General features: G+C 40.7%; 1 protein-coding gene and 1 pseudogene across 1 annotated transcript in view; both read left to right on the forward strand.

The window, feature by feature from the left end:
• The window catches only part of LOC103222260 (testis expressed protein 56), a 39,487-nt gene that overhangs the window by 12,716 nt on the left and 6,412 nt on the right, over positions 1-20,359 (forward strand). The window contains exon 3 of the mRNA XM_007973810.3: positions 20,107-20,329. Coding sequence (XP_007972001.3) covers positions 20,107-20,329 — 223 coding nt within the window. The remainder of the gene's footprint in view (positions 1-20,106; positions 20,330-20,359) is intronic.
• Positions 5,975-7,483, forward strand: LOC103222259 (sorting nexin-5-like; annotated as a pseudogene).

A 20,359-nucleotide genomic window follows, 5' to 3' on the forward strand; every position in this document is an offset into this window, starting at 1 on the left:
AGCTAAAATCGCTGATCTCACAAAAGTAGAGAGTTGAATAGTGGTTGCCAGAGGTTGAGAAGGGTAACAGCGAGGGGTGGATAGCCAGAGGTTGGTTACCAGATACAAAAGTACAGCTAGACAGGAGGAATAAGTTCTAGTGTTCTATAACACTGTAGGGTGGTTATAGCCAACAATCTTTTTTTCGTTTGTTTTCAAATAGCTAGAAGAGGATATCTTGACTGTTCCCAACACAAAGAAATGAAAATTGTTTGAGGTGATGATATGCTCATTACCTTGACTTGATCATTACACATTGTAAACATGCATCAAAACATCACACAATAGCCCATAAATATGTGCAATTATTATGTCAATTTAATAGAAGAAGAGCTTTGTTTTTATCTAAGAACTACTGAACACTACTGATTCATGTCCTTGACCACCTGTAAAATGGTGCTACTAATACCTCGTGTTGTATCAGAGTTGTGACGCTGATAGAGCAATGACTGTGAAATTGAGTTTTGACAAGTATGAAGTACTATTTGAATGCATTCTACAGTATTTTCACATGTTAGATTGAGCCAACTGTAGGTCCTAACCTTGAACCTGCCCTGGCCAACATTTGCTCAGTTTATGCTGTTAATCCCCACTAGCACAGAGAGGATAAGGCTTCTCTCTCACATGGCAATAGCAGTTTTAGGGCCACAAAACAGGCAGACCATACATGAGGCCTGTTGATTTTGACGAAGTTCCTTCAGTGCTATGCTATGTAAACAAATCAGCAGGCACAAAAGCCAGGAGTCCCGGGACCATGCTGGTAAACAGATTTGCTAAGTCTAGAGCTGCAGATGGTGGTGTCTTATCCCTGTTGGTGAAGCTGGCAGGATTCCAACCCCCAGCTCTATAATACTGTAAATCCCTACTGGATACTGCATGTAAATTATAATTACTTGTAAACTGTATTTACTGGCTCAATATGCCGTATTTATATGAACTCTAGGGCTTAATTTTTTTTTCTCTTGGTAAGTGTGACAAAAGCAGTACTTGCACAGAAGACGGCTGTTTGTGCCATATGAGAACTTCAGTTTACATTCCGTAATGTTTTTGTTGCATCAGTGTGGTAGCAACTGAAGACAGGAGCTAGTAGTCAATGGGTTTTACTTTGCCCACCTCTCTGCCACAGACATTTGCAATTTATCCTGACTTGGGGCCACTCCTCCTGTATATTGTACTTACCATGTTATAGTGTCTGCATTGATTTGCTACTGCACTTGTGGGCTGTGTAAGCATTTAAGAAAAACGTTTAATGTTTCCTTTTTTTTTTTTTTTTGAGATGGAGTCTCGCTCTTGTCACCCAGGCTGGAGTGCAATGGCACAATCTTGGCTCACTGCAAACTCTGGCTCCCAGGTTCAAGTGATTCTCCTCCTTGGCCTCCCGAGTAGCTGGGATTACAGGTGCGCACCACCACACCCAGCTAATTTTTGTGTTTTTAGTAGAGATGGGGTTTTGCCATGTTGGTCAGGTTAGTCTCGAACTCCCGACCTCAGGTGATCCTCCCGCCTCAGCTTCACAAAGTGTTGGGATTACTGGCATGAGCCACTATGCCTGGCCATTTTTCTTTTCTTTTTTTTTTTTGAGATGGAGTCTTGTTCTGTCACCTGGGCTGGAGTGTAGTGGCATGATCTCGGCTCACTGCAACCTTTGCTTCTCAGGTTCAAGCAATTCTCCTGCCTCAGCCTCTCGAGTACCTGTGATTATAGGCATGCGCCACCACACCTGGTTAATTTTTTTTTTTTTTTTTTGAGACAGAGTCTAGGTCTCGCTCTGTTGCCCAGGCTGGAGTGCAGCGGCACGATCTCAGTTCACTGCAACCTTCTCCTCCCAGGTTTAAGCGATTCTTCTGCCTCAGACTCCCGAGTAGCTGGGACCACACCCGGCTAATTTCTGTGTTGGTAGAGACAGGGTTTCACCATGTTGGCCAGGCTGGTCTCAAACTCCTGACCTCGTGATCTGCCTGCCTCGGCCTCCCAAAATGTTGGGATTACAGGCGTGAGCCACTGCACCCGGCCACATTTAATGTTTTCTAAACTAATATCCTAAGATAAATTAAAAATATAACTGACTCTACGTGGCCAAACGAAAGACTCTCACATCTCTTTTCCCTCTCTTTTGTTACTTGCTCCTTCAACTGAGACAGGACACATATGCTCTGAGAGCTGGAAGAACTCTTGGCACAGCCACGTGGTCCTTGTGAAATGAAAAAGAAACTGAGTCCAGGAGAAACAGATGCTTTCTCAGGGGTGCCCATGTAGGAGTGGCAGAGCACGGACTAGAGCCACCCTTGAGCATGATGGGTTCCTAGTCTACTCTGATTCACCAACATTGATATGCCCATCAAGGTTCTTGGGTTTATCTGCAGGCTAAACTTGCACTGATGGACATTCCATGTGATGGTTTAATTTATGTGTCAGCATGGCTAGGCCGCAGTATCCAGCTGTTTGGTCAAACACCAGTAAAGATGTTGCTGTAGGTCTGGCACAGTGGCTCACGCCTGTAATCCCAGCACTTTGGGAGGCCGAGGTGGGCAGATCATCTGAGGTCAGGAGTTCGAGACCAGCCTGGCCAACATGGAGAAACCCCCATCTCTACTAAAAATACAAAATTAGCAGGGCGTGGTGGCACATGCCTATAATCCCAGCTACTCAGGAGGCTGAGGCAGAATAATCACTTGAACCCGGGAGGCAGAGGTTGCAGTGAGCCAAGATCGCACCATTGCACTCCAGCCTGGGCAACAAGAACGAAACTTCGTCTCAAAAACAAACAAACAAACCAATACGTTGCCGTAAAAATGTTTTTCAGATGAGATAAACATTTAAATCAACAGGTTCACATCTTCTGCTTACTTTAAATTTTCTTTGCCTTATTAAGTTGTGAGAGCTTTTTTCATATTTTCAATGTAAAATTCTTTGATATAAGCATTGCAAATATTTAATCCCAGATGGTGGCTTGCCTTTCATTATTTCATGATAATACAGAAGAACAAAGGTTTTATATTCTCAATTCATCAATTTTTTTTCTTTTACAGTTTTTGCATTTTATATTCTAAGACTCCTTTGACAAGTCCAAGGTTGCCAAGATTTGCTCCTATATTTCCTTATTGAAGTTTTGTAGTTTTAAGCTTTAAATTTAGGTTGGTAGGCCATTTTACTTTATTTTTGTATAGGTTTTGATATTCATTGGTTTGATGTTAATTTCTGTTTTCTATTTGGCTATCTAGTTGATCCATTGGCATGTGTTGAAAAGATTTTCCTGGCCGGGTGTGGTGGCTCACACCTGTAATCCCAGCACTTTGGGAGGCCGATGTGGGTGAATCACGAGGTCAGGAGATCAAGACCTTCCTGGCTAACACGGTGAAACCTCGTCTCTACTAAAAATACAAAAAATTAGCCGGGCGTGGTGGCAGGTGCCTGTAGTCCCAGCTACTCAGGATGCTGAGGCAGGAGAATGGCATGAACCTGGAAGGCAGAGCTTGCAGTGAGCCAAGATCGCACCACTGCACTCCAGCCTGGGTGACAGAGCAAGACTCCATCTCACAGAAAAAGAAAAAGAAAAGATTTTCCTTTCCCTATTGAATTGTTTCGGCACTTTTTTTTTTTTTTTTTGCAAGATTTAATAGAGTGAAAACCGAGCTCCCACACAAAGGGAGGAGATCCAAAGGGGGTAGCCATTGCTTAGATTTATATCCTGATCATTGTCCCTTCCCCTGTGCTCTCAGGCGATAGATGATTGGCTCTTTTTTTACCTCCTGTTATAGCCTAATTAGCATTTTAGTGAGCTCTCTTTACTACCTGATTGGTCAGGTATGAGCTAAGTTGCAAGCCCTGTGTTTAAAAGTGGATGCAGTCACCTTCCCAGCTAGGTTTAGAGATTCTTAGTCGGCCTAGGAAATCCAGCTAGTCCTGTCTCTTAGTCACCCTCTCAACAGGAAAACCCAAATGCTGTTGGTGAGGTTGGCCGACAACCACTCTAACTGCTTCCTGGTGAATTAGGTCATGCAGTTGAGATTTCCTCAGGAGGAGTGCCTTCGATGTCATCAACATCAGAGCATGAGCTAGCAGGCCGGTCCAGGGGTCCACAGTAGATCTTAGTCACGGACTGCATCTGGGGCTCCATTTGAAGAACCATTTGTAGTTTTACAGCTTCGATTCTGGAAGAGACAAACTTAACAAGAAGGTTAAAGATACAGGGATTGAAATGTATGGCCTGCAGTGCAGGGGATTATTTCTTTGGCACGTTTCACAGGCCCTGACTATCTGCTTGATGGTTTTGAAAAGGCCTGGTCCAGTAAATAATAATTTGGCCATCTGATGGGTGCTATCAATGCCTAAGTGAAAGGTCTGGTGAAGGGTTTTAAGTAATTTCCATTGGTTAGCTTCAGGCAAAAATATTTTTCCTTCTTCAGTGGCTAGCCATCCTGAGGGAAGGAAACTATGTCCTCATAAGGTTCCCCATTCTATTTCTCCTGCTGAGTACTGGGGCTTGGTTTCCCCTTCTCCTATGTTCAGGTGTATAATGGCCCCTGCTTTTGCTAGAATGTCTCTCCCTAACAAGGAAGTGGGGCTTTCAGGCATAATTAGAAAAGCATGTGAAAAGAGTAAAGTTCCCCCGTTACAACTTAGTGACTGGGAGAAGTATCTAGTGACTGGCTGTCCTAGGACCCCTCGGATAGTGACAGATCTGGAGGACAGTTGTCCGGGACAGGAGGGTAAGATGGAGAAGGCCATGCCAGTGTCCAGGAGACAGTTAACCTCCTGGCCCTCAATGGTCAAGCATACCCGGGGTTCTGTGAGGGTGATGGCATGGGCTGGCGCTTGCCCCAGGCACCCTCAGTGCTGCTGCTGGATCATCTGGTTAGTGGCTTCTGACTCAGAAGACCTTCATCCCCTGAGGCAATGGGCCTTCCAGTGATTCCCTCGACATAAGGGACATGGACAAGGGGACAGCTTATTTCTATTCAGACAATCTTTCTTAAAGTGTCCTTGTAGACCACACTGGAAGCAAGCCCTATTGGGCATTCGATTTGCCCAGACTGTCCGTGTTCCAGAGCCTCCAATGTCCGCTTGCCTCAGGGCCATGACTAACGCAGTGACCTTTTTCTTATCTCGTTTGTCCTATTCTACCTGCTCCTCCTGATCTCTATCATAAAAAAACTGAGGTTGCCAAGTTCAATAGGGTTTCTAAATTTTGTTCCTGGCCTAAAGCAGACTTTTGAAGTTTTTTTCTAATGTCTACAGCTCACTGAGTGATAAACTTATCCTTTAAGATTAGTTGGCCTTCCACTCCAGCCTGGGTGACAGAGCAAAACTCTGTCTGCCAAAAACAAAAAAAGTGCTCAAGGAGGCACTTTTCAGCCCTTGATTGCTAATTCTTGGCTGCAGGAACAGAGTCTTAACTGATTTTAAAGGAGATTTCCATGCATTTTGTCCTGCCAGGCAGACTGAAGAACCTGTCCAAATGATGATTTCTTAATAAAACAAAATTAGTACCCAAGCTTATATTTAGATATGTTCTGTTCATTCGAAATTAGAGTCCTTGATTATCCTTTAGGATTAGGAAAAAATTCCTTTGGAATACTGGAGACTTTATAATCTTGACGGCTAATCATTGGTGCTTAGCATTCATTGTACTAGTTTTAGGCCAACATTGAAGCAGTATAAACACTGTTGTGCTCGGAATGATTGTCTGTAATGGAAAAACTGAACAAATGATTGCCATCAAAGTGAATACGCAACACTCAGGAAGACACCTCATTCTAAATGGCCAGAAGAAATAAGGAAGGTTAAGAAAAAACAGGAGTTGACTTTTAAGTAGCCCCACAGGTGTGGAGTGGTTGTCTCCTGTGAACCAGCAAGAGTAGAATAAGGCACCAACTAGAAAACATCACTGCTGAGACAAGAGGCTCTTGAGCTCCTGCCTCTGCTTCAGATTCCAACTGCTCCTACGAAGCCCGACTTTGATGGTCCTCAAGAGAAGATGCAGAAACTGGGAGAAGGTGAAGGGTCTATGACCAAAGAAGAATTTGCCAAGATGATACAAGAACTGGAAGCTGAGTATCTCGATGTTTTTAAGAAGACTGTGTCCTCCCATGAAGGCTTTCTTCAATGGCTTTCATCTCACCCTGTTCTCAGTAAAGATCGCCACTCCCATGTTTTCCTAGAATATGATCAGGATCTAAGTGTTAGGTGGAAAAATACTAAAGGGATGTTTGGAGGCTTCTTCAAAAGTGTGGTGAAAAGTGCTGAAGTCCTTTTTACTGGAGTTAAGGAGGTAGATGACTTCCTTGATCAAGAGAAGAACTTCCCTATTAACTATTACAATAGGATCAAAGATTCTTGTGTGAAAGCTGACAAAATGACCAGATCTCATAAAAATGTTGCCGATGACTATATCCACACTGCAGCCTGCTTACATAGCCTGGCTTTAGAAGAGCCACAGTCATCAAAAAGTACCTATTGAAGGTTGCTGAGCTATTTGATAAACTTAGGAGAGTAGAGGGTCGAGTTTTGTCAGATGAAGATTTGAAGCTAACAGAGCTCCTCTGATACTACACGCTCAACATCGAAGTTGCTAAGGATCTCTTATACAGACGCACCAAAGCCCTCATTGACTATGATAACTCAAACGAATCTCTGGATAAGGTCCGGTTAAAGAGCAAAGACATCAAGTTGGCTGAGGCACACCAGCAGGAGTGCTGCCAGAAATTTGAACAACCTTTCGAATCTGCAAAAGAAGAACTGATAAATTTCAAACAGAAAGGAGTGGCAGCATTTAGAAAGAATCTAATGGAAACGTCTGAACTGGAAATAAAACATGCCAGGAGACAGGGTTTCACCATTTTGGCCAGGCTGGACTTGAACTCCTGACCTCGGGCGATCCACCTGCCTTGGCCTCCCAAAGTGCTGGGATTACAGGTGTGAGCTACGGCTCCCAGCCCTAATTTCTGGCAACTTTTATGCTATCTTTCCAAGGCCCTCGCCTTCATAAAACAACGCACTGACATAGCGTCTAAGAAGTTACAGTAAGCAGGATCACATTTAGGAGCAAGCAGGTGAGGGCAGAGGTGCTGGAGCGAACGTCAGCTCTTTGGCTGGTGGCCTTACCCACGGAGGGAGAGGAGCTCTCCCACATGAAATTGGGATGAGTGGTATGTTGCAGTTCATCTGAGATTTAATGAAGAGAAGGGCCAGCTTGCTCTGGCTGACTTTAAATTTCCTGTGAAAAGCTATGTTGGTGGACTTGCGTCATTACAGGTATATGGCAAGTTTTAATAATTCGTTGGTCTGCCTTGACTTTTTCCCCCACAGAACGATGTCTCCCTTTTGCAAAGCTGTATTGACTTGTTCAAGAATAACTGATATGCCTTCACTAAGAAGAAAAGAAATGAATGTTAAAGAAAGCCAAGCATCACTTGCACTTAAATCATTACCACGGAAGATTTATTAGCCTCAACTTTAGTTTAAAATTATGTGAATAAATATTTTTATTCTACAAATCTAAAAAAAAAAGATTAGTTGGTCTTCAGTAGAGTCAGGTGACAGAGAGGTATGCTTCGTCAGTGCCTCCCTTAGTCTCTCCAGAAAGGCAGTAGGATTTTCTTCCTTTCCCTGTGTTATACTGGACATCACTGAATAATTTATAGGCTTCTTCCTAGTTTTCCTTAGTCCTTCTAGCACACAAATTAGCAAATGTCTGTGGCACCAATCTCCATGTTCTGATTCTGCGTCCCAATGAGGGTCTACACTGGGAACTGCCTGCTGGCCTATTGGGAATTGTTCTCTTTCCTCTGTTGTCATCCTATCATTGACCTGACTTAGATACTAGAGATTGGCAAACTCTCAGGCTGCAGTTATGGTGGCACTTCTCTCATTTGCGGTTAGTGTCTGATCTAGCAGTAACATTATATCTCATGTCAGATAAAAGGATTGTCCTAACCCTTGTAAAACATCAATATAGCCATCAAGGTTATCTGAGAATTTACCTAGGTCTATTTTAATTTGCTTCAAGTCTGACAGGGAAAAAGGTACATACACTCTGACTGGGCCGAATTCTTCAGAATACATCTTAGGGGCATTTTACCTTGCGGGGGACGTTTCCCATCTGATAAAAGAACATAGGGATGCCAGCACCCCTAGTCATTTTCTGATGCGCATGAGTCCTAGAGCATCCTCTACGGTCCTAATGCTTATTCCTTTCCAGGGTGCGTAACCACCCATGGACCTCTGCTTATTGGATTGGTTACACTCACCAATGTAGCAGTCCTGCACCTGTTTTCCCGCCTTTCTTGATCACAAAGAAAGAGGTCCGGGCTGCTGGATTCTAGTGGTCCTTTACCAGCATGCCCAACATTGCCTTTGTTCTCAGAAGTGAGTTCTGGAGCTGGGCTGGGTTCCTGAGTATTTCATAACAACCCAGCTGCCCCATCAAGATGCATTCCCATAAACAACAATTCTTATGCAAATTCATTTCAGAGAGGGTGTAGGTAACCTTTTGAGTCAGGATTGAGATAGAAACTTTTTGATTCTGTAAGTACTTTAAGGCTTGGCTGAGTGCAAACAGCTTGCACTTTTGAGCAGAACAATTATTAGGCAATTCTCCTGACTCTGCTTCCACAAGAGTCTCCCTATCAATTACTGAATACCCATTGTGGTTTTTTCACTAAATCGCCTGGGAGGAACCATCTATTGTTCTGTCCTGAACGGAGTTCCTCCTAGGTCTGGTTGGACCTTTGTATGGTAATTAAGATTTAAATCCCCTGATAGGAAATCTGCTGGGTTAAGGGAATTTTCAGTGGTTAATGTTAAATCACCTTTTTCTAAGAGAATAGCCCCATACTTTAAGATTTGAGTTAGTAAGCTACCGTTTTGCTTTTTTGACTTAGGATAATTCTGAACTGGTGAGGTGTGCTCCAAATGACATTTCCTCTAAAAGTTACTTTTCTGCTTTCTTCTGTTAGCAAAGCAGTTGCCACTACAGATTGAATGCATTTGGACCATCCGCGGGTTTCTGGGTTAAGGATTTTTGATAGGAAATTTACTGGTTGTCAGTGGTCTCAGTGTTTTCAGGCTACACCCTTGTTTACGCTGACAACAAGGTAGTATTGGAGTGTTACAGGGTCACGGAGAAGGCAACAAGGTAGTATTGGAGTGTTATAGGGTCACGGAGAAGACCTTCAATTATCAATTATAGGTTTTAAATTTACCCTGACTTTTAAAGGAATAGGGCATGCTGTTTTTTCTTTACTACTTCTATCTCTCTTTTTCTTTCTCTCCCTCTCTTTTGTCTCTTTTCTCTCTCTCTGTCTCTCTCTGTCTCTTCTCTCCTTGACTTACTCAATTTGCTTTCATCCTGATCTATTATGTTGTCTTAGACCCAGTTCCAGTTGTTAAAGTACTGGGTCATCAGTTCTAAGGCCCTGGCAAGGGTGGTGGGGAATGGGTCTCACATAACTGCCCATGTCTAGAGCTGTATGCCTAAATTGGGAGGGACACCAGGGAAAAGACTCCCTGGGTTCATAGCCTAGATGCCTAAGGACACAGTGTAGAGCTTCCTTAGAAGCTTTTGGAGATAAAACTTGCTCTAATACTTGGGAGAGGAAGTGAAGGTCTCAAGCATTAGTACCTAGGAGACAGAGATCGGAGGAAGTAGATTCAGAGGTAAGGAGAATTTTGGGGCTACACTTTCAAGAAAATCATGGTTGGGACCCAGGAGGTATGGGTCAGAAGGAAAAGTAGGGGCACACACACGGGAGACTGTTGAGTAGAGACTTTGCCTGTGCCATGATCTCAACCAGCTAACGCCAGGAGTTCGGGATGACAGCTTTCTGCCTCTAGTTGGCCCTCGGCTTCCCCAGGAAAATTGAAAGCGGAAGCTGGTTCCAGGCAGACCAACGCTGCCAACCTAGAAGGTTTGGGGGTTGTTAGAAAGTGCGTCCCCAGACAGCCTCACACCTGAATCTTAAGTCTGGTGGCCACGCTAATAGTTTTTAACTGGCCAACAGGTGCCCGGTATTTTCCTCCAATTTTAAGGAAGGATAGGACAGAATAGCAAGCGAAAGTGGTCCAATATTACTCACCGCTTTGGAGAGTCCCTTCGTGGTCGCCAAAATGTTACCAGGGAATCCTCGTTCTTAGAGCTCCCAAGATGGTGGCAGGCTGCTTCCAAGATGGCAGCAAGCTTCTTGCTCTCTGACCAGGGGTTCTTGGCCTCACGGATTCCAAGGAATGCAATCTTGGGCCATATGGTGAGAGGTATAGCTCTATTAGAAGAGAACCATGGAACCCAGCGACTACTGTTTAGCGCGATTAGAATGAACCTGGGCCCTTAGCCATGCAGGAACAATGACAAGCCTTTAGCCCGATCAGGAGTGGCAATGGGTGCCTTGCTGGATCAGGAGCACAGCGGACACCCTGCCATATTCGGAAGGGTGGAAGTCGGCCGCGGACCTGTAATGGTGGCAGACAGCAGTGGTGGACAGCGAGCCAAAGCTCAGCTCAAGCCATGACAAATACGGACCAGAAGAGTGTGCAGTTGCAAGATTTAAAAGAGTGGAAACAGAGCTCCCATACAAAGGGAGGAGACCCAAAGGGGGTTGGCGCCCCCCACTTTTTTGAGATGGAGTCTCACTCTGTCACCCAGGCTGGAGTGCAGTGGTGCGATCTTGACTCACACCACCTCTGCCTCCCGGGTTCAAGCAATTCTTCTGTGTCAGCCTCCAGAGTAGCTGGGTTTACGGGTGCCTACTACCACACCCAACTAAGTTTTGTATTTTTAGTAAAGACTGGGTTTCACCATGTTTGGCCAGGCTGGTCTTGAACTCACTTGAGAGTGATCCATCCACCTTGGCCTCTCAAAGTGCTGGGATTACAGGCATGAGCCACTGTACCCGGCCTGCTTTGGCACATTCATAAAAAATGATTTTCCACGTATATTTGAGTGTATTTCTGGATCCTATTTTGCTCCATTTATCTGTATGTCTTTGCCCAAACAAGACTTTCTTACTGCGGCCAGGTCCTGAAATAAGGTAGTGTTAGGCATCTGACTTTGATCTTCTGCTTTAAAAATTGCTTTGATTATTCTAGGTTCTTTGCATTGCCATAAAAATTTAGAACCAATTTGTTAGTTTCTACAAAAAGACTACTAGAATTTGTTTGGGATTGAGTTGAATCAGGATCAATAGGGAAGACCTTCCATCTTAATAATATTGAGACTTTCAACATGGACAAGATATGTTTGCCCTTTGGTTAGGTCTTCTTTAAGGTCTCCTAACAATGTTTTGTAGTTTTCAGTGAAGAAGTCTTAGATATTTTTTGTTATATTTATTACTAGCACAGGGGTAAAAGGAGCTTTCCTTTTTCCCTCTGAAGGTTGATGAAAGCAGTCTGCTAAACTCAACAACAGACAAATTAACAGGAGAAAAGGCATACAGATTTATTAAGGTGCAAGTGCATGAGAGTCACACAAGTTATGAAAATTCAAAGAAGGGCCAGGTGGTTGATGACTAAATGCCCCCTTCATAGAGGAGAGGAAGGTGGGGGATGTAAGGAATTTTAGAGGAAAAGTAAATTATATTTAGGGGAGATGACTGGGCCCAAAAAAGAGACAATAGCCTGGGACAGAGTCCCTCTGAGCTCTGGGAGAGATGGCAACAAGTTATGGGAAGGTGAGGGGTGGAACTACACCATGAACAAAGTTTGCCTTATGCAGATAAAGTCTCTCAGAATAGCCCTCAGAAGAGTACATGAGAAGTCTGTCTAGGTGGGTGTGGTGACAACCTTTATTTTTTCTTTGGTGATTAATCTTTCCTGGTTAATGAGAGTTCAGACATAATATTAAAGGCAATTGTTTTTCTTTGAGAATAACTTCCCTCAGTCAGATACGGGAACTTTAGAGAGAGCCCCTCCCTGCACTTGTGGGAAGAAACAAGGGAAGGTTAGAGAGACCTTGGTTTCGAGGCCTTCCATTTAATCCAAAGCATTCAACATGCCAAAGTGCCATACTCTGGAGTATCATTTTCTGAGCCTTGACACTAGGTATTTTATAGTTTATAGCACCACTGTAAATGAAAAATATGAAATATAAGGGTACAATTGATTTTTGTTTATTATCATAGTATACTGCAAACTTGTACATTAATGTATTACTTTTGGTAGCTATTTTTTAGATTCTCTGGGATTTCTCTTTTATTGTGATAAGAACACTTTACATGAGGTCTTAAAACTCTCAACAATTTTTAAGCACGTAATACATTATTGTGGACAGTGTTGTAAACAGATATTTAGAGCTTATTCACCTTGATTATGTGAAACTTTAAGCCGGTTGATTATTAACTCGCATTTCCCCCTCCCACAAGGCCCTGGTAACCATCATTCCACTCTTTGATTCTATGATTTTGACTGTTTTAGATGCCTCATATAAACGGAATCATGCATTATTTCTGTGACTGGCTTATTTCACTTAGCATGTCCTCAAGGTGCGTCTACGATGTCACATATTACAGAATTTCTGTCTTTTAAAAGGCTGACAAGTATTTCAGTGTATATATACACCACATTTTCTTTATCCACTTCTCTGTCAAACATTTACATTTTTCCCATACTTTCGCTATTGTGAATGGTGCTTCAATGAATATAGAGGTGTTAATGTCTCTTCAAGATTTTGATTTCAATTCTTTTGGATAAATACCCAGAAGTGGGATTGCTGGATCATGTAATTCCTTGGGATTTTTTTTATGTAAATAGTCATATTATCTGCAAATACAGAAACATTTTTACATCTTCCTTTCCATTCTTTATTCTTTTATTTCCTTTCTTTACCTTATTGCAATGACTAAGATTTTCAGCACAGTGTTGAACAGATGTGGTAAAAGCAGACATCTTTCATTTTTTTCTCAATCTCACAGAAAAAACAATTCAGTGTTTTGTTTACTCTAAGTTTCTGCGGATTCCTTTTATAAGTTTGAGAAAATTCCCTACTGCTTCTAGTTGTTTTTATTACACATGAATGTAGAATTTTGTCAAATGCTTTCTCTGTATCTATGAATAATATGTTTCTTTTATTCTATTAATATGGTGAATTGCATTGCTTTTTAAAAAATATTTCTTACAGTAAAATGTGCATAACATAAGATTTACCATTTTAAGTGCTTCAGTGTAATTAAGTTAGTGGCATTAAGTACATTCCCATTGTTATGCAACTATCATCACTATCCTTCTCTAGAACATTTTCATCGTCCCATAATGAAACTGTTTCTCCTTTAAACAATAATTTCCTACTCCTTTATCTTCTCAGCACCTTGTAACCATTATTCTATTTTCTGACTCTACGAATTTGCCTGTTGAATCATACAATTTTTGTCCTTTTGTGTCTGGCTTATTTCACTTGGCATAATGTCTTCAAGGTTCATCCATGTTGTAGCATGTATCAGAGTTTTATTCTTTTTTAAGGCTGATAATATTTCATTCTAAATATAGACTACGTTTATCCATTCCTCTGTTGATGGACACTTGGGTTGTTTTTACTTTTCTATCTTGTGAATAATGCGTTGTATGCAAATATCTGTTCAAGTCTCTGCTGGTCAATTATTTGGGGTATATTCTCTGCTATGGTTTAAATGTCTTCTCCAAAACTTATGTTGAAATTTAATTGCCATGTGACGTATTGAAAGGTGAGACCTTTAAGGCGTGATTAGGTCATGAAGGTTCTGCTCTCATGAGGGGATGAATGCCATTATTGTGGAAGTGGGTTAGTATGTCAGAAGGTCAACCTCCTTTTTCTGTTTCACATGTGTGGTTCCTTGACATGCTATGCCTTTTGCCATGATATGATGCAATAAGAAGACCCTTACCAGATGTGGCCCCTCAATCTTGGATTCCCAGGCTCCAGAACCATGAGCCAAATAAATACATTTTCTTTATAAATTACTCAGTTTGTGGTATTCTATCATAGCAACAAAAATGCACTAAGACATACCCAGAAGTGGAATTGAGGGATCGTATGGTAATTATGCCTATTTGGGGTTCCTTAAGATTCCATATGCATTTTAGAATACATTTTATATATCTGCAAACACATTGTTGGGATCTTGATAGAATTTCATTAAATGTGCAAATCACTTTGGGTAGTGTTAATATCTCAGTAATACTAAGCCTTTTAATCCATGAACATGTGAAGTCTTCCCATTTATTTATGTCTTCTGTAATTTATTTCAGTAATTTTTTCTAGTTTTCACACAGTCTTTTGCCTCATTGGATAAACTGATTCCTAAACTTGGTTATTTTTGATGTTATAAATTGAATGGTTTTTCTCAATTTCTTTTTTGGAATGTTCATTGCTAGTATTTATCTTTAATATTTATTTTTTTCTTCTTTCTGCTAGTTTTGGTTTTAGTTTGTTCTTTTTTCTAGTTTTTTATGGTGTAAAACTAGGTTATTTGAAATCTTTCTTTTTTCTTAATGTGTTTGCAGCTGCAAATTTCCATTTTAGCACTGCTTTCACATCCTCCCATAAGTTTTGGTTTGTAGTGTTTTCATTCATGTCAAGGTATTTTAAATTTTTTTCTTTGTGATTTTTCTTGACCCATTGGTTATTTAAAAGTGTGTTATTTAATTTCTACATACTTGTGAATTGTCCAGGTTTTTGCTGTTAACTTCTAGTTTCATTTCATTGTGATCAGAAATGCTATTTCATATTTCAATTTTTAATCTATTAAGATGTCCTATGGCTTAACGTATGATCTTTCTTGGAAAATGCTCCATGTGCACTTAAAAAATACATATTCTGTTGTCATTAAGTGCAGTGTACTGTATGTGTCTGTTGGGTCCAGTTGGTCTATAGTATTTTTCAAGTCCTGTGTTCCCCTATGATCTTCTGCCTGGTTCTCTATCCACTGAAGAAAGTGGAGGTATTGAAGTTTTCTACTATTATTGCAGAGCCATTTATTCTTCAATTTTGTCAATGTTTGCTTCATATAGTTTGGAGCTCTAATATTTAGTGTATATGTTTATAATTGTCATATCTTCTTGGTAAATTGAGCCTTTTAGCATTATATTATGTCTTTCTTTGTCTCTTTTACTTAAAGTCTATTTTATCAATTGTATAGCCATTTCTGCTGTCTCTTTATAACTATTGGCATGGAATATCTTTTTAATCCTTACACTTTCACCCTACTCATATCCTCAGATCTAAAGTGAGACTCTTTTAGACAGTATACAGTTGATTCTGGTTTTATATCCACTCTGCCAACTTATGATTTTTGATATGTTTTCAATCCAATTATATTTAAAGTAATTGCTAAGAAAGCAATTACTTTTGCCATTTTGTTTTCTCTGTCCCTTACAGCTTTTTTTCTCCCTCATTTCCTTGATTACTGCCTTCCTTCCTTTATGTTTAAAGTTGTTGTAATGGCACATTTTGATTCCTTTCTCACTTCTGCTTGTGTATATTTTCTTGGTGTTTACCTTGGGCATTACATATAATATCCTAGAGTTATGATGATCTATATTAATTGATACCAACTTAACTTCAGTTGTGTATAAAAACTCTACTTCCTTAAAGCTCTTCTCCCCTTATATTATTGATGTCACAAATTATACCATTTAATATTATATACTCATTAACATAGATTCATAATTATTTTATGCAATTGTCTCTTAAATCCTGTAGAAAATCCAAAGTGGAGCTATAAACAAAAATTACATTCCTACTATTTTTATATTTGTTCATATATTTACCTTTACTGGAGAACTTTATATTTTCATATGTCTTCCAGTTACCATCTAGCATTATTTCATTTCAAACTGAAGGACTTCTTTTAACATTTCTTGTAGGGCAGGTGTAGTAATAATAAACTCCCTCAGCTTTTGTTTTTATGGGAATGTCTTAATTTCTCCCTCATTTTTGAAGAAATATTTTACCAGGTATAGAATTCTCAGTTGACAGTTGTTTTTTCTTTTTTTTTTAATTTTCAGCACTTTAAATATATCATCCTACTGCCTCTAATCTCCAAGGTTCTTACTGAAATAATACACTGATAGTCTTATTGCAGATCTCTTGTACATAATGAGTAACTTTTCTCTTGATACCTTCCAAGATTCTCTTTATCTGGCATTTTTGCCAGCTTTGATTATGTATTTCCGTATGGGTCTCTTTAGGTTTGTCCTACTTGAAGACCATTGAGCTTGGATTTGTATATCCATGTCTTTCCTCATATTTGGCATGTTTTCAGCTATTATTTATTCAAATAGTCGCTCTTCTCATTTTTCTCACCTCCTTCTGGGACTCCCATTATGCATGTATTGGTCAGCGTGATGGCAACTCATAAGTCCCTAAGCCTCTGTTCACTGTATTTTTCTTCTGTATGCTTCTCAAATGCAATAATTTCAAATGAGCTGATTTCAAATTTGCTTATTCTTTCTTCTATTTGAGTTTGCTGTTGAACTCCTCTAATAAAATTTTCAAATCAGTTATTGTACTTTTCAGCTCAAGAATTTTTTTTTATGATTTCTATCTTTATTGATATTCTCATTTTGTTCATATGCTTTCCTTTCTTTGGTTCTTTGTTCCTGTTTTTATTTCGTTCTGGGAGTATGTTTGACAGTTGTGGGGTTTTTTTGTTGTTGTTTGTTGTTTTGAAACAGAGTCTCACTCTGTTGCCCAGGCTGGAGTGCAGTCATGTGATCTTGGCTCACCGCAACCTCTGCCTCCTGGGTTCCAGTGATTCTCATGCCTCAGCCTCCTGAGTAGCTGGGATTACAGGTGTGCAGCACCATGTCTCAATTTTTTTGTATTTTTAGTAGAGATGGGGTTTCACTATGTTGGCCAGGCTAGTCTCAAACTCCTGGCCTCAAGTGATCTGACTGCCTTGGCCTCCCAAAGTGCTGGGATTACAGGCATGAGCCATTGCACCTGGCCGACAGTTGTTTTAAAGTCTAGTAAGCCTGATGCCTGTGTTTCTTCCAGAACTGTTTCTGGAGATGTATTTTTTTCATTTGAATGGGCCATCTTTTCCTGGTTCTTTACATGCCTTATGATCTCTTTTTGAAAATTGGGTATTTAAAAAAAATGTGGCCACTCTCCCAGTCTTTGCAGACTGGCATGTAAGACCTCACTAATTTGTGAGCCCATGAGACCTTCACTAATCTGAGATTAGTCCAGGTCTTCTCGGGTATTTTCTAGGCATGCTTCCTTCCGGTGAATGTGTTTGTGGCGCCTCCTCCCCATCGCAGGTGATTTTAAAGGTTTTCATTTCCTAAAGTCTCACTGCAGCTCTTTCTTAGGGCCTTAGATACTCTATTGTATTCTTCTGTTTGTAATCTCCTGCCCTCAGAAGCCCACAGGGCAGCAATCCCTGTGTAGTTTTCATGTGCTGCGTTGCTCACCACTGCCTTCTGTGGCTTCCAGCCTGAAATCAAAACTATTTGCTGTTTCCTGTCTGATATCTGAGTTGGACATTATAGACACCAGTTCCATAGGCAGCCCACAGACAGGCCAGGATGTTACAACAAGTTTCACTCTGCTCCTGTCCTGAGGGAGGGAACAGGGGATTGGGCCAGTTGCCTCTGACTGCACCACACAGGGAGGAGGGTAAGAGCAAATATTACAAAAATTCCTGTGGGGAAAAGAAAGAGAGATCAGACTGATCTCTACTGTGTCTATAGACACAGTAACAGTCTGATCTCTCTTTCTTTTCCCTACATTTCCCCCTTTTCTTTTCACACAGTAAGTCTGATCTCTCTTTCTTTTCCCCACAAATTCCTACTTTTTTTTTTTTAAGGTGGAGTCTCACTGTCACCCAGGCTGGAATATAGTGGCACAATCTCGGCTCATAGTAACCTCCACCTCCCAGGTTCAAGCGATTCTTCTGCCTCAGCCTCCTGAGTAGCTGGGACTACAGGTGTGTGCCATCAAGCCTGGCTAATTTTTTATATTTTTAGTACAGATGGGGTTTCACCGTGTTGGCCAGGCTGGTCTTGGACTCCCGACCTTGTGATCCGCCTGCCTCGGCCTCCCAAAGTGCTTGGATTACAGGCATGAGCCACTGTGCCCTGCCAGTTCCTACCATTTTTAAGGTGACTTTCTTGATTGGGCATTCACTTGTTTGCTGGAGGTATCTGACTAGTTTCCAGAACTCATCAAGTTATTTTAGTCGGTCTGTATTTATTTGATGTTTCTGTGGGAGTATGAGGGCTTAGAACTTCCTCTTTCATCATCTTGCTGATATCACTGTTAATTCATTTTTTCCTTGTATTTCCTTATCTCTGTTCTTCATATTAAATTCTATTGATATATCTTCAAGGTTCACTGACTCATTCCTTTTTCATCTAGTTTGCATCTAGTGAGTCTCTTCCGTGAATTTTTATTTTTTACATTTTTAGTTCTAAATTTTGTTTGGTTCTCTTTTCAACATTTCTCTTTTGAAAATTCATATATTTTAAAATCATTTCTAGTGTATTTTTCTTGACCTCATGGGATGTAGTAATAAGAACTATAAGACTGTGTGTAAAAATTCCGAAGTCCAGGTCATCTCAGGATTGACATGTGCAGATTGTCTATTTCACCCAAGTGTTCACATTTCCATGTTTGTTTCTATGTCACATAATTTTGTAAATATTCTTCTTAGGGCCTTAGATATTCTGTTGTATGGATGGATTGTGGATCCATATGACATAATAGACAGAGAAGCAACTGCACAGGGATCCCAGGATCTACAAGGTATAATATTTACTATATTGTGGCATTGGATGGAAGTTATGTTTTTGTGGATCATGTTACAATCATCTGGAAAATGCTGTTTTTGTTTTGGCAAGAAATCAATCTGGTTAGATTGACTTCAAGCTGTCTTGATCTTCTGTGGGTGGTGGTTAAAATCCCAGTACACTTCACAAAGCCTTTGCTCTGCTAGTTTGAGTCTGTCTCACTTATGAATCAGACTTATCTGGGTTCATATGCAGAATTAGAACTTCTTTCTCTCCGCTCTGGGATTCTCTTCTTGCTTTCACTCTTTAGCCCCCAGAGGGCCCTTTTGCTTTTCAAGGTGTTTTTGTTTTCCTCAGCTTCTATTTGGCTGGCCACTCCATGGTCGTCACAGCACTGCTCCACAATAGGGGTGTGCCTTTGAGGCAAAAGTATTAGGTTGGTGCAAAAGTAATTGCAGTTTTTGCCATTACTTCCAACACCATGCTCAGGAGATAGATTCCAGCAATTGTGTTTATTTCTTGTAATCTGGGAAACGTATCCTTGTGTAGTTGCTTCTCTGTATTTTGACACCCTTCCACAATCCACCTGCTTTTGATTAATTTCAGCATGCTCAAGTAGTTCTTTTTCATATTTCATGTAGAGATTTTAGTTGTAATTTGTGGGAGGAATGGGCAGTAGTTGGCTTGTGCGGCCACTGTGGAATGAAAACTCTGCCTGGGTTTTTATCTTCATTTTGACATTTACCAGAAATTTGACTCTGGAGAAGCTAATCTCTATGTCTCGGGATGCCTACCTGAAAATGGGTAGTAGCAACAGACCTCATTTTTAATTTTTGGCATTGCTTTTGGTGGATAAAATATGATAATGGGCATTAAGCACTAGTAACTGCTCAATCGAAACTAATGCTTATTTCTATTCTATTTTCGATAAAACTGAACATTTTGGATTACAATTACTGGAATAAACAATTTAGAACTAAAAAGTTAAGAGATTTGGTGAGTTAGCTAACTTTGACCTTGAAGAAAAGGTCAAACGGAAGACTAGGAAAAGCAAAATATCCCATCCTTTTCTGTAGCCCTTGGAATTACACCCTCAGTCCTTGTCAAGTGATAGCTATGAAATCAAGACAGGATGTTGCAAGGTCAATCAAGGGAGCTTGCAGGTATGCCTTCCATAAACTACCACATGAAACAATGGGACTTTCTAACAAATAAGAAAACAATTACTGATGCAGAGCATTGCTTTCCAATGAAATGACCCAATTTTCCCTTCATGCCTCTTTATTAAATTGTCCAAAAAAAAAAAAAAAAACCCAACTAAGATTCTTGTTTTCTAGTAATACTATTCCTTCCATTTTGCTCCCTTGCTAGATGGCTGAAAAAGAACATGCAACCCACCGAAGACCTCAAGTCAGTGATCTGTAGGCTGTCCGCGTTTGGCCCAATTCAGTCAGTCACTGTTTGTGGACGTCAAAGTGCTATCGTGGCATTCAAAGACATGACTTCAGCCTGTAATGCTGTGAGTGCTTTTCAAAGTAGGACCCCAGGCACCATGTTCCAGTGTTCCTGGCAACAACGATTCATGTCAAAAGACGTAAGACTCTCTACTACCAAAAACCTATGT

The sequence above is a fragment of the Chlorocebus sabaeus genome, chromosome 17, assembly GCF_047675955.1.
Source record: "Chlorocebus sabaeus isolate Y175 chromosome 17, mChlSab1.0.hap1, whole genome shotgun sequence".
NCBI classification, from domain to species: domain Eukaryota; kingdom Metazoa; phylum Chordata; class Mammalia; order Primates; family Cercopithecidae; genus Chlorocebus; species Chlorocebus sabaeus.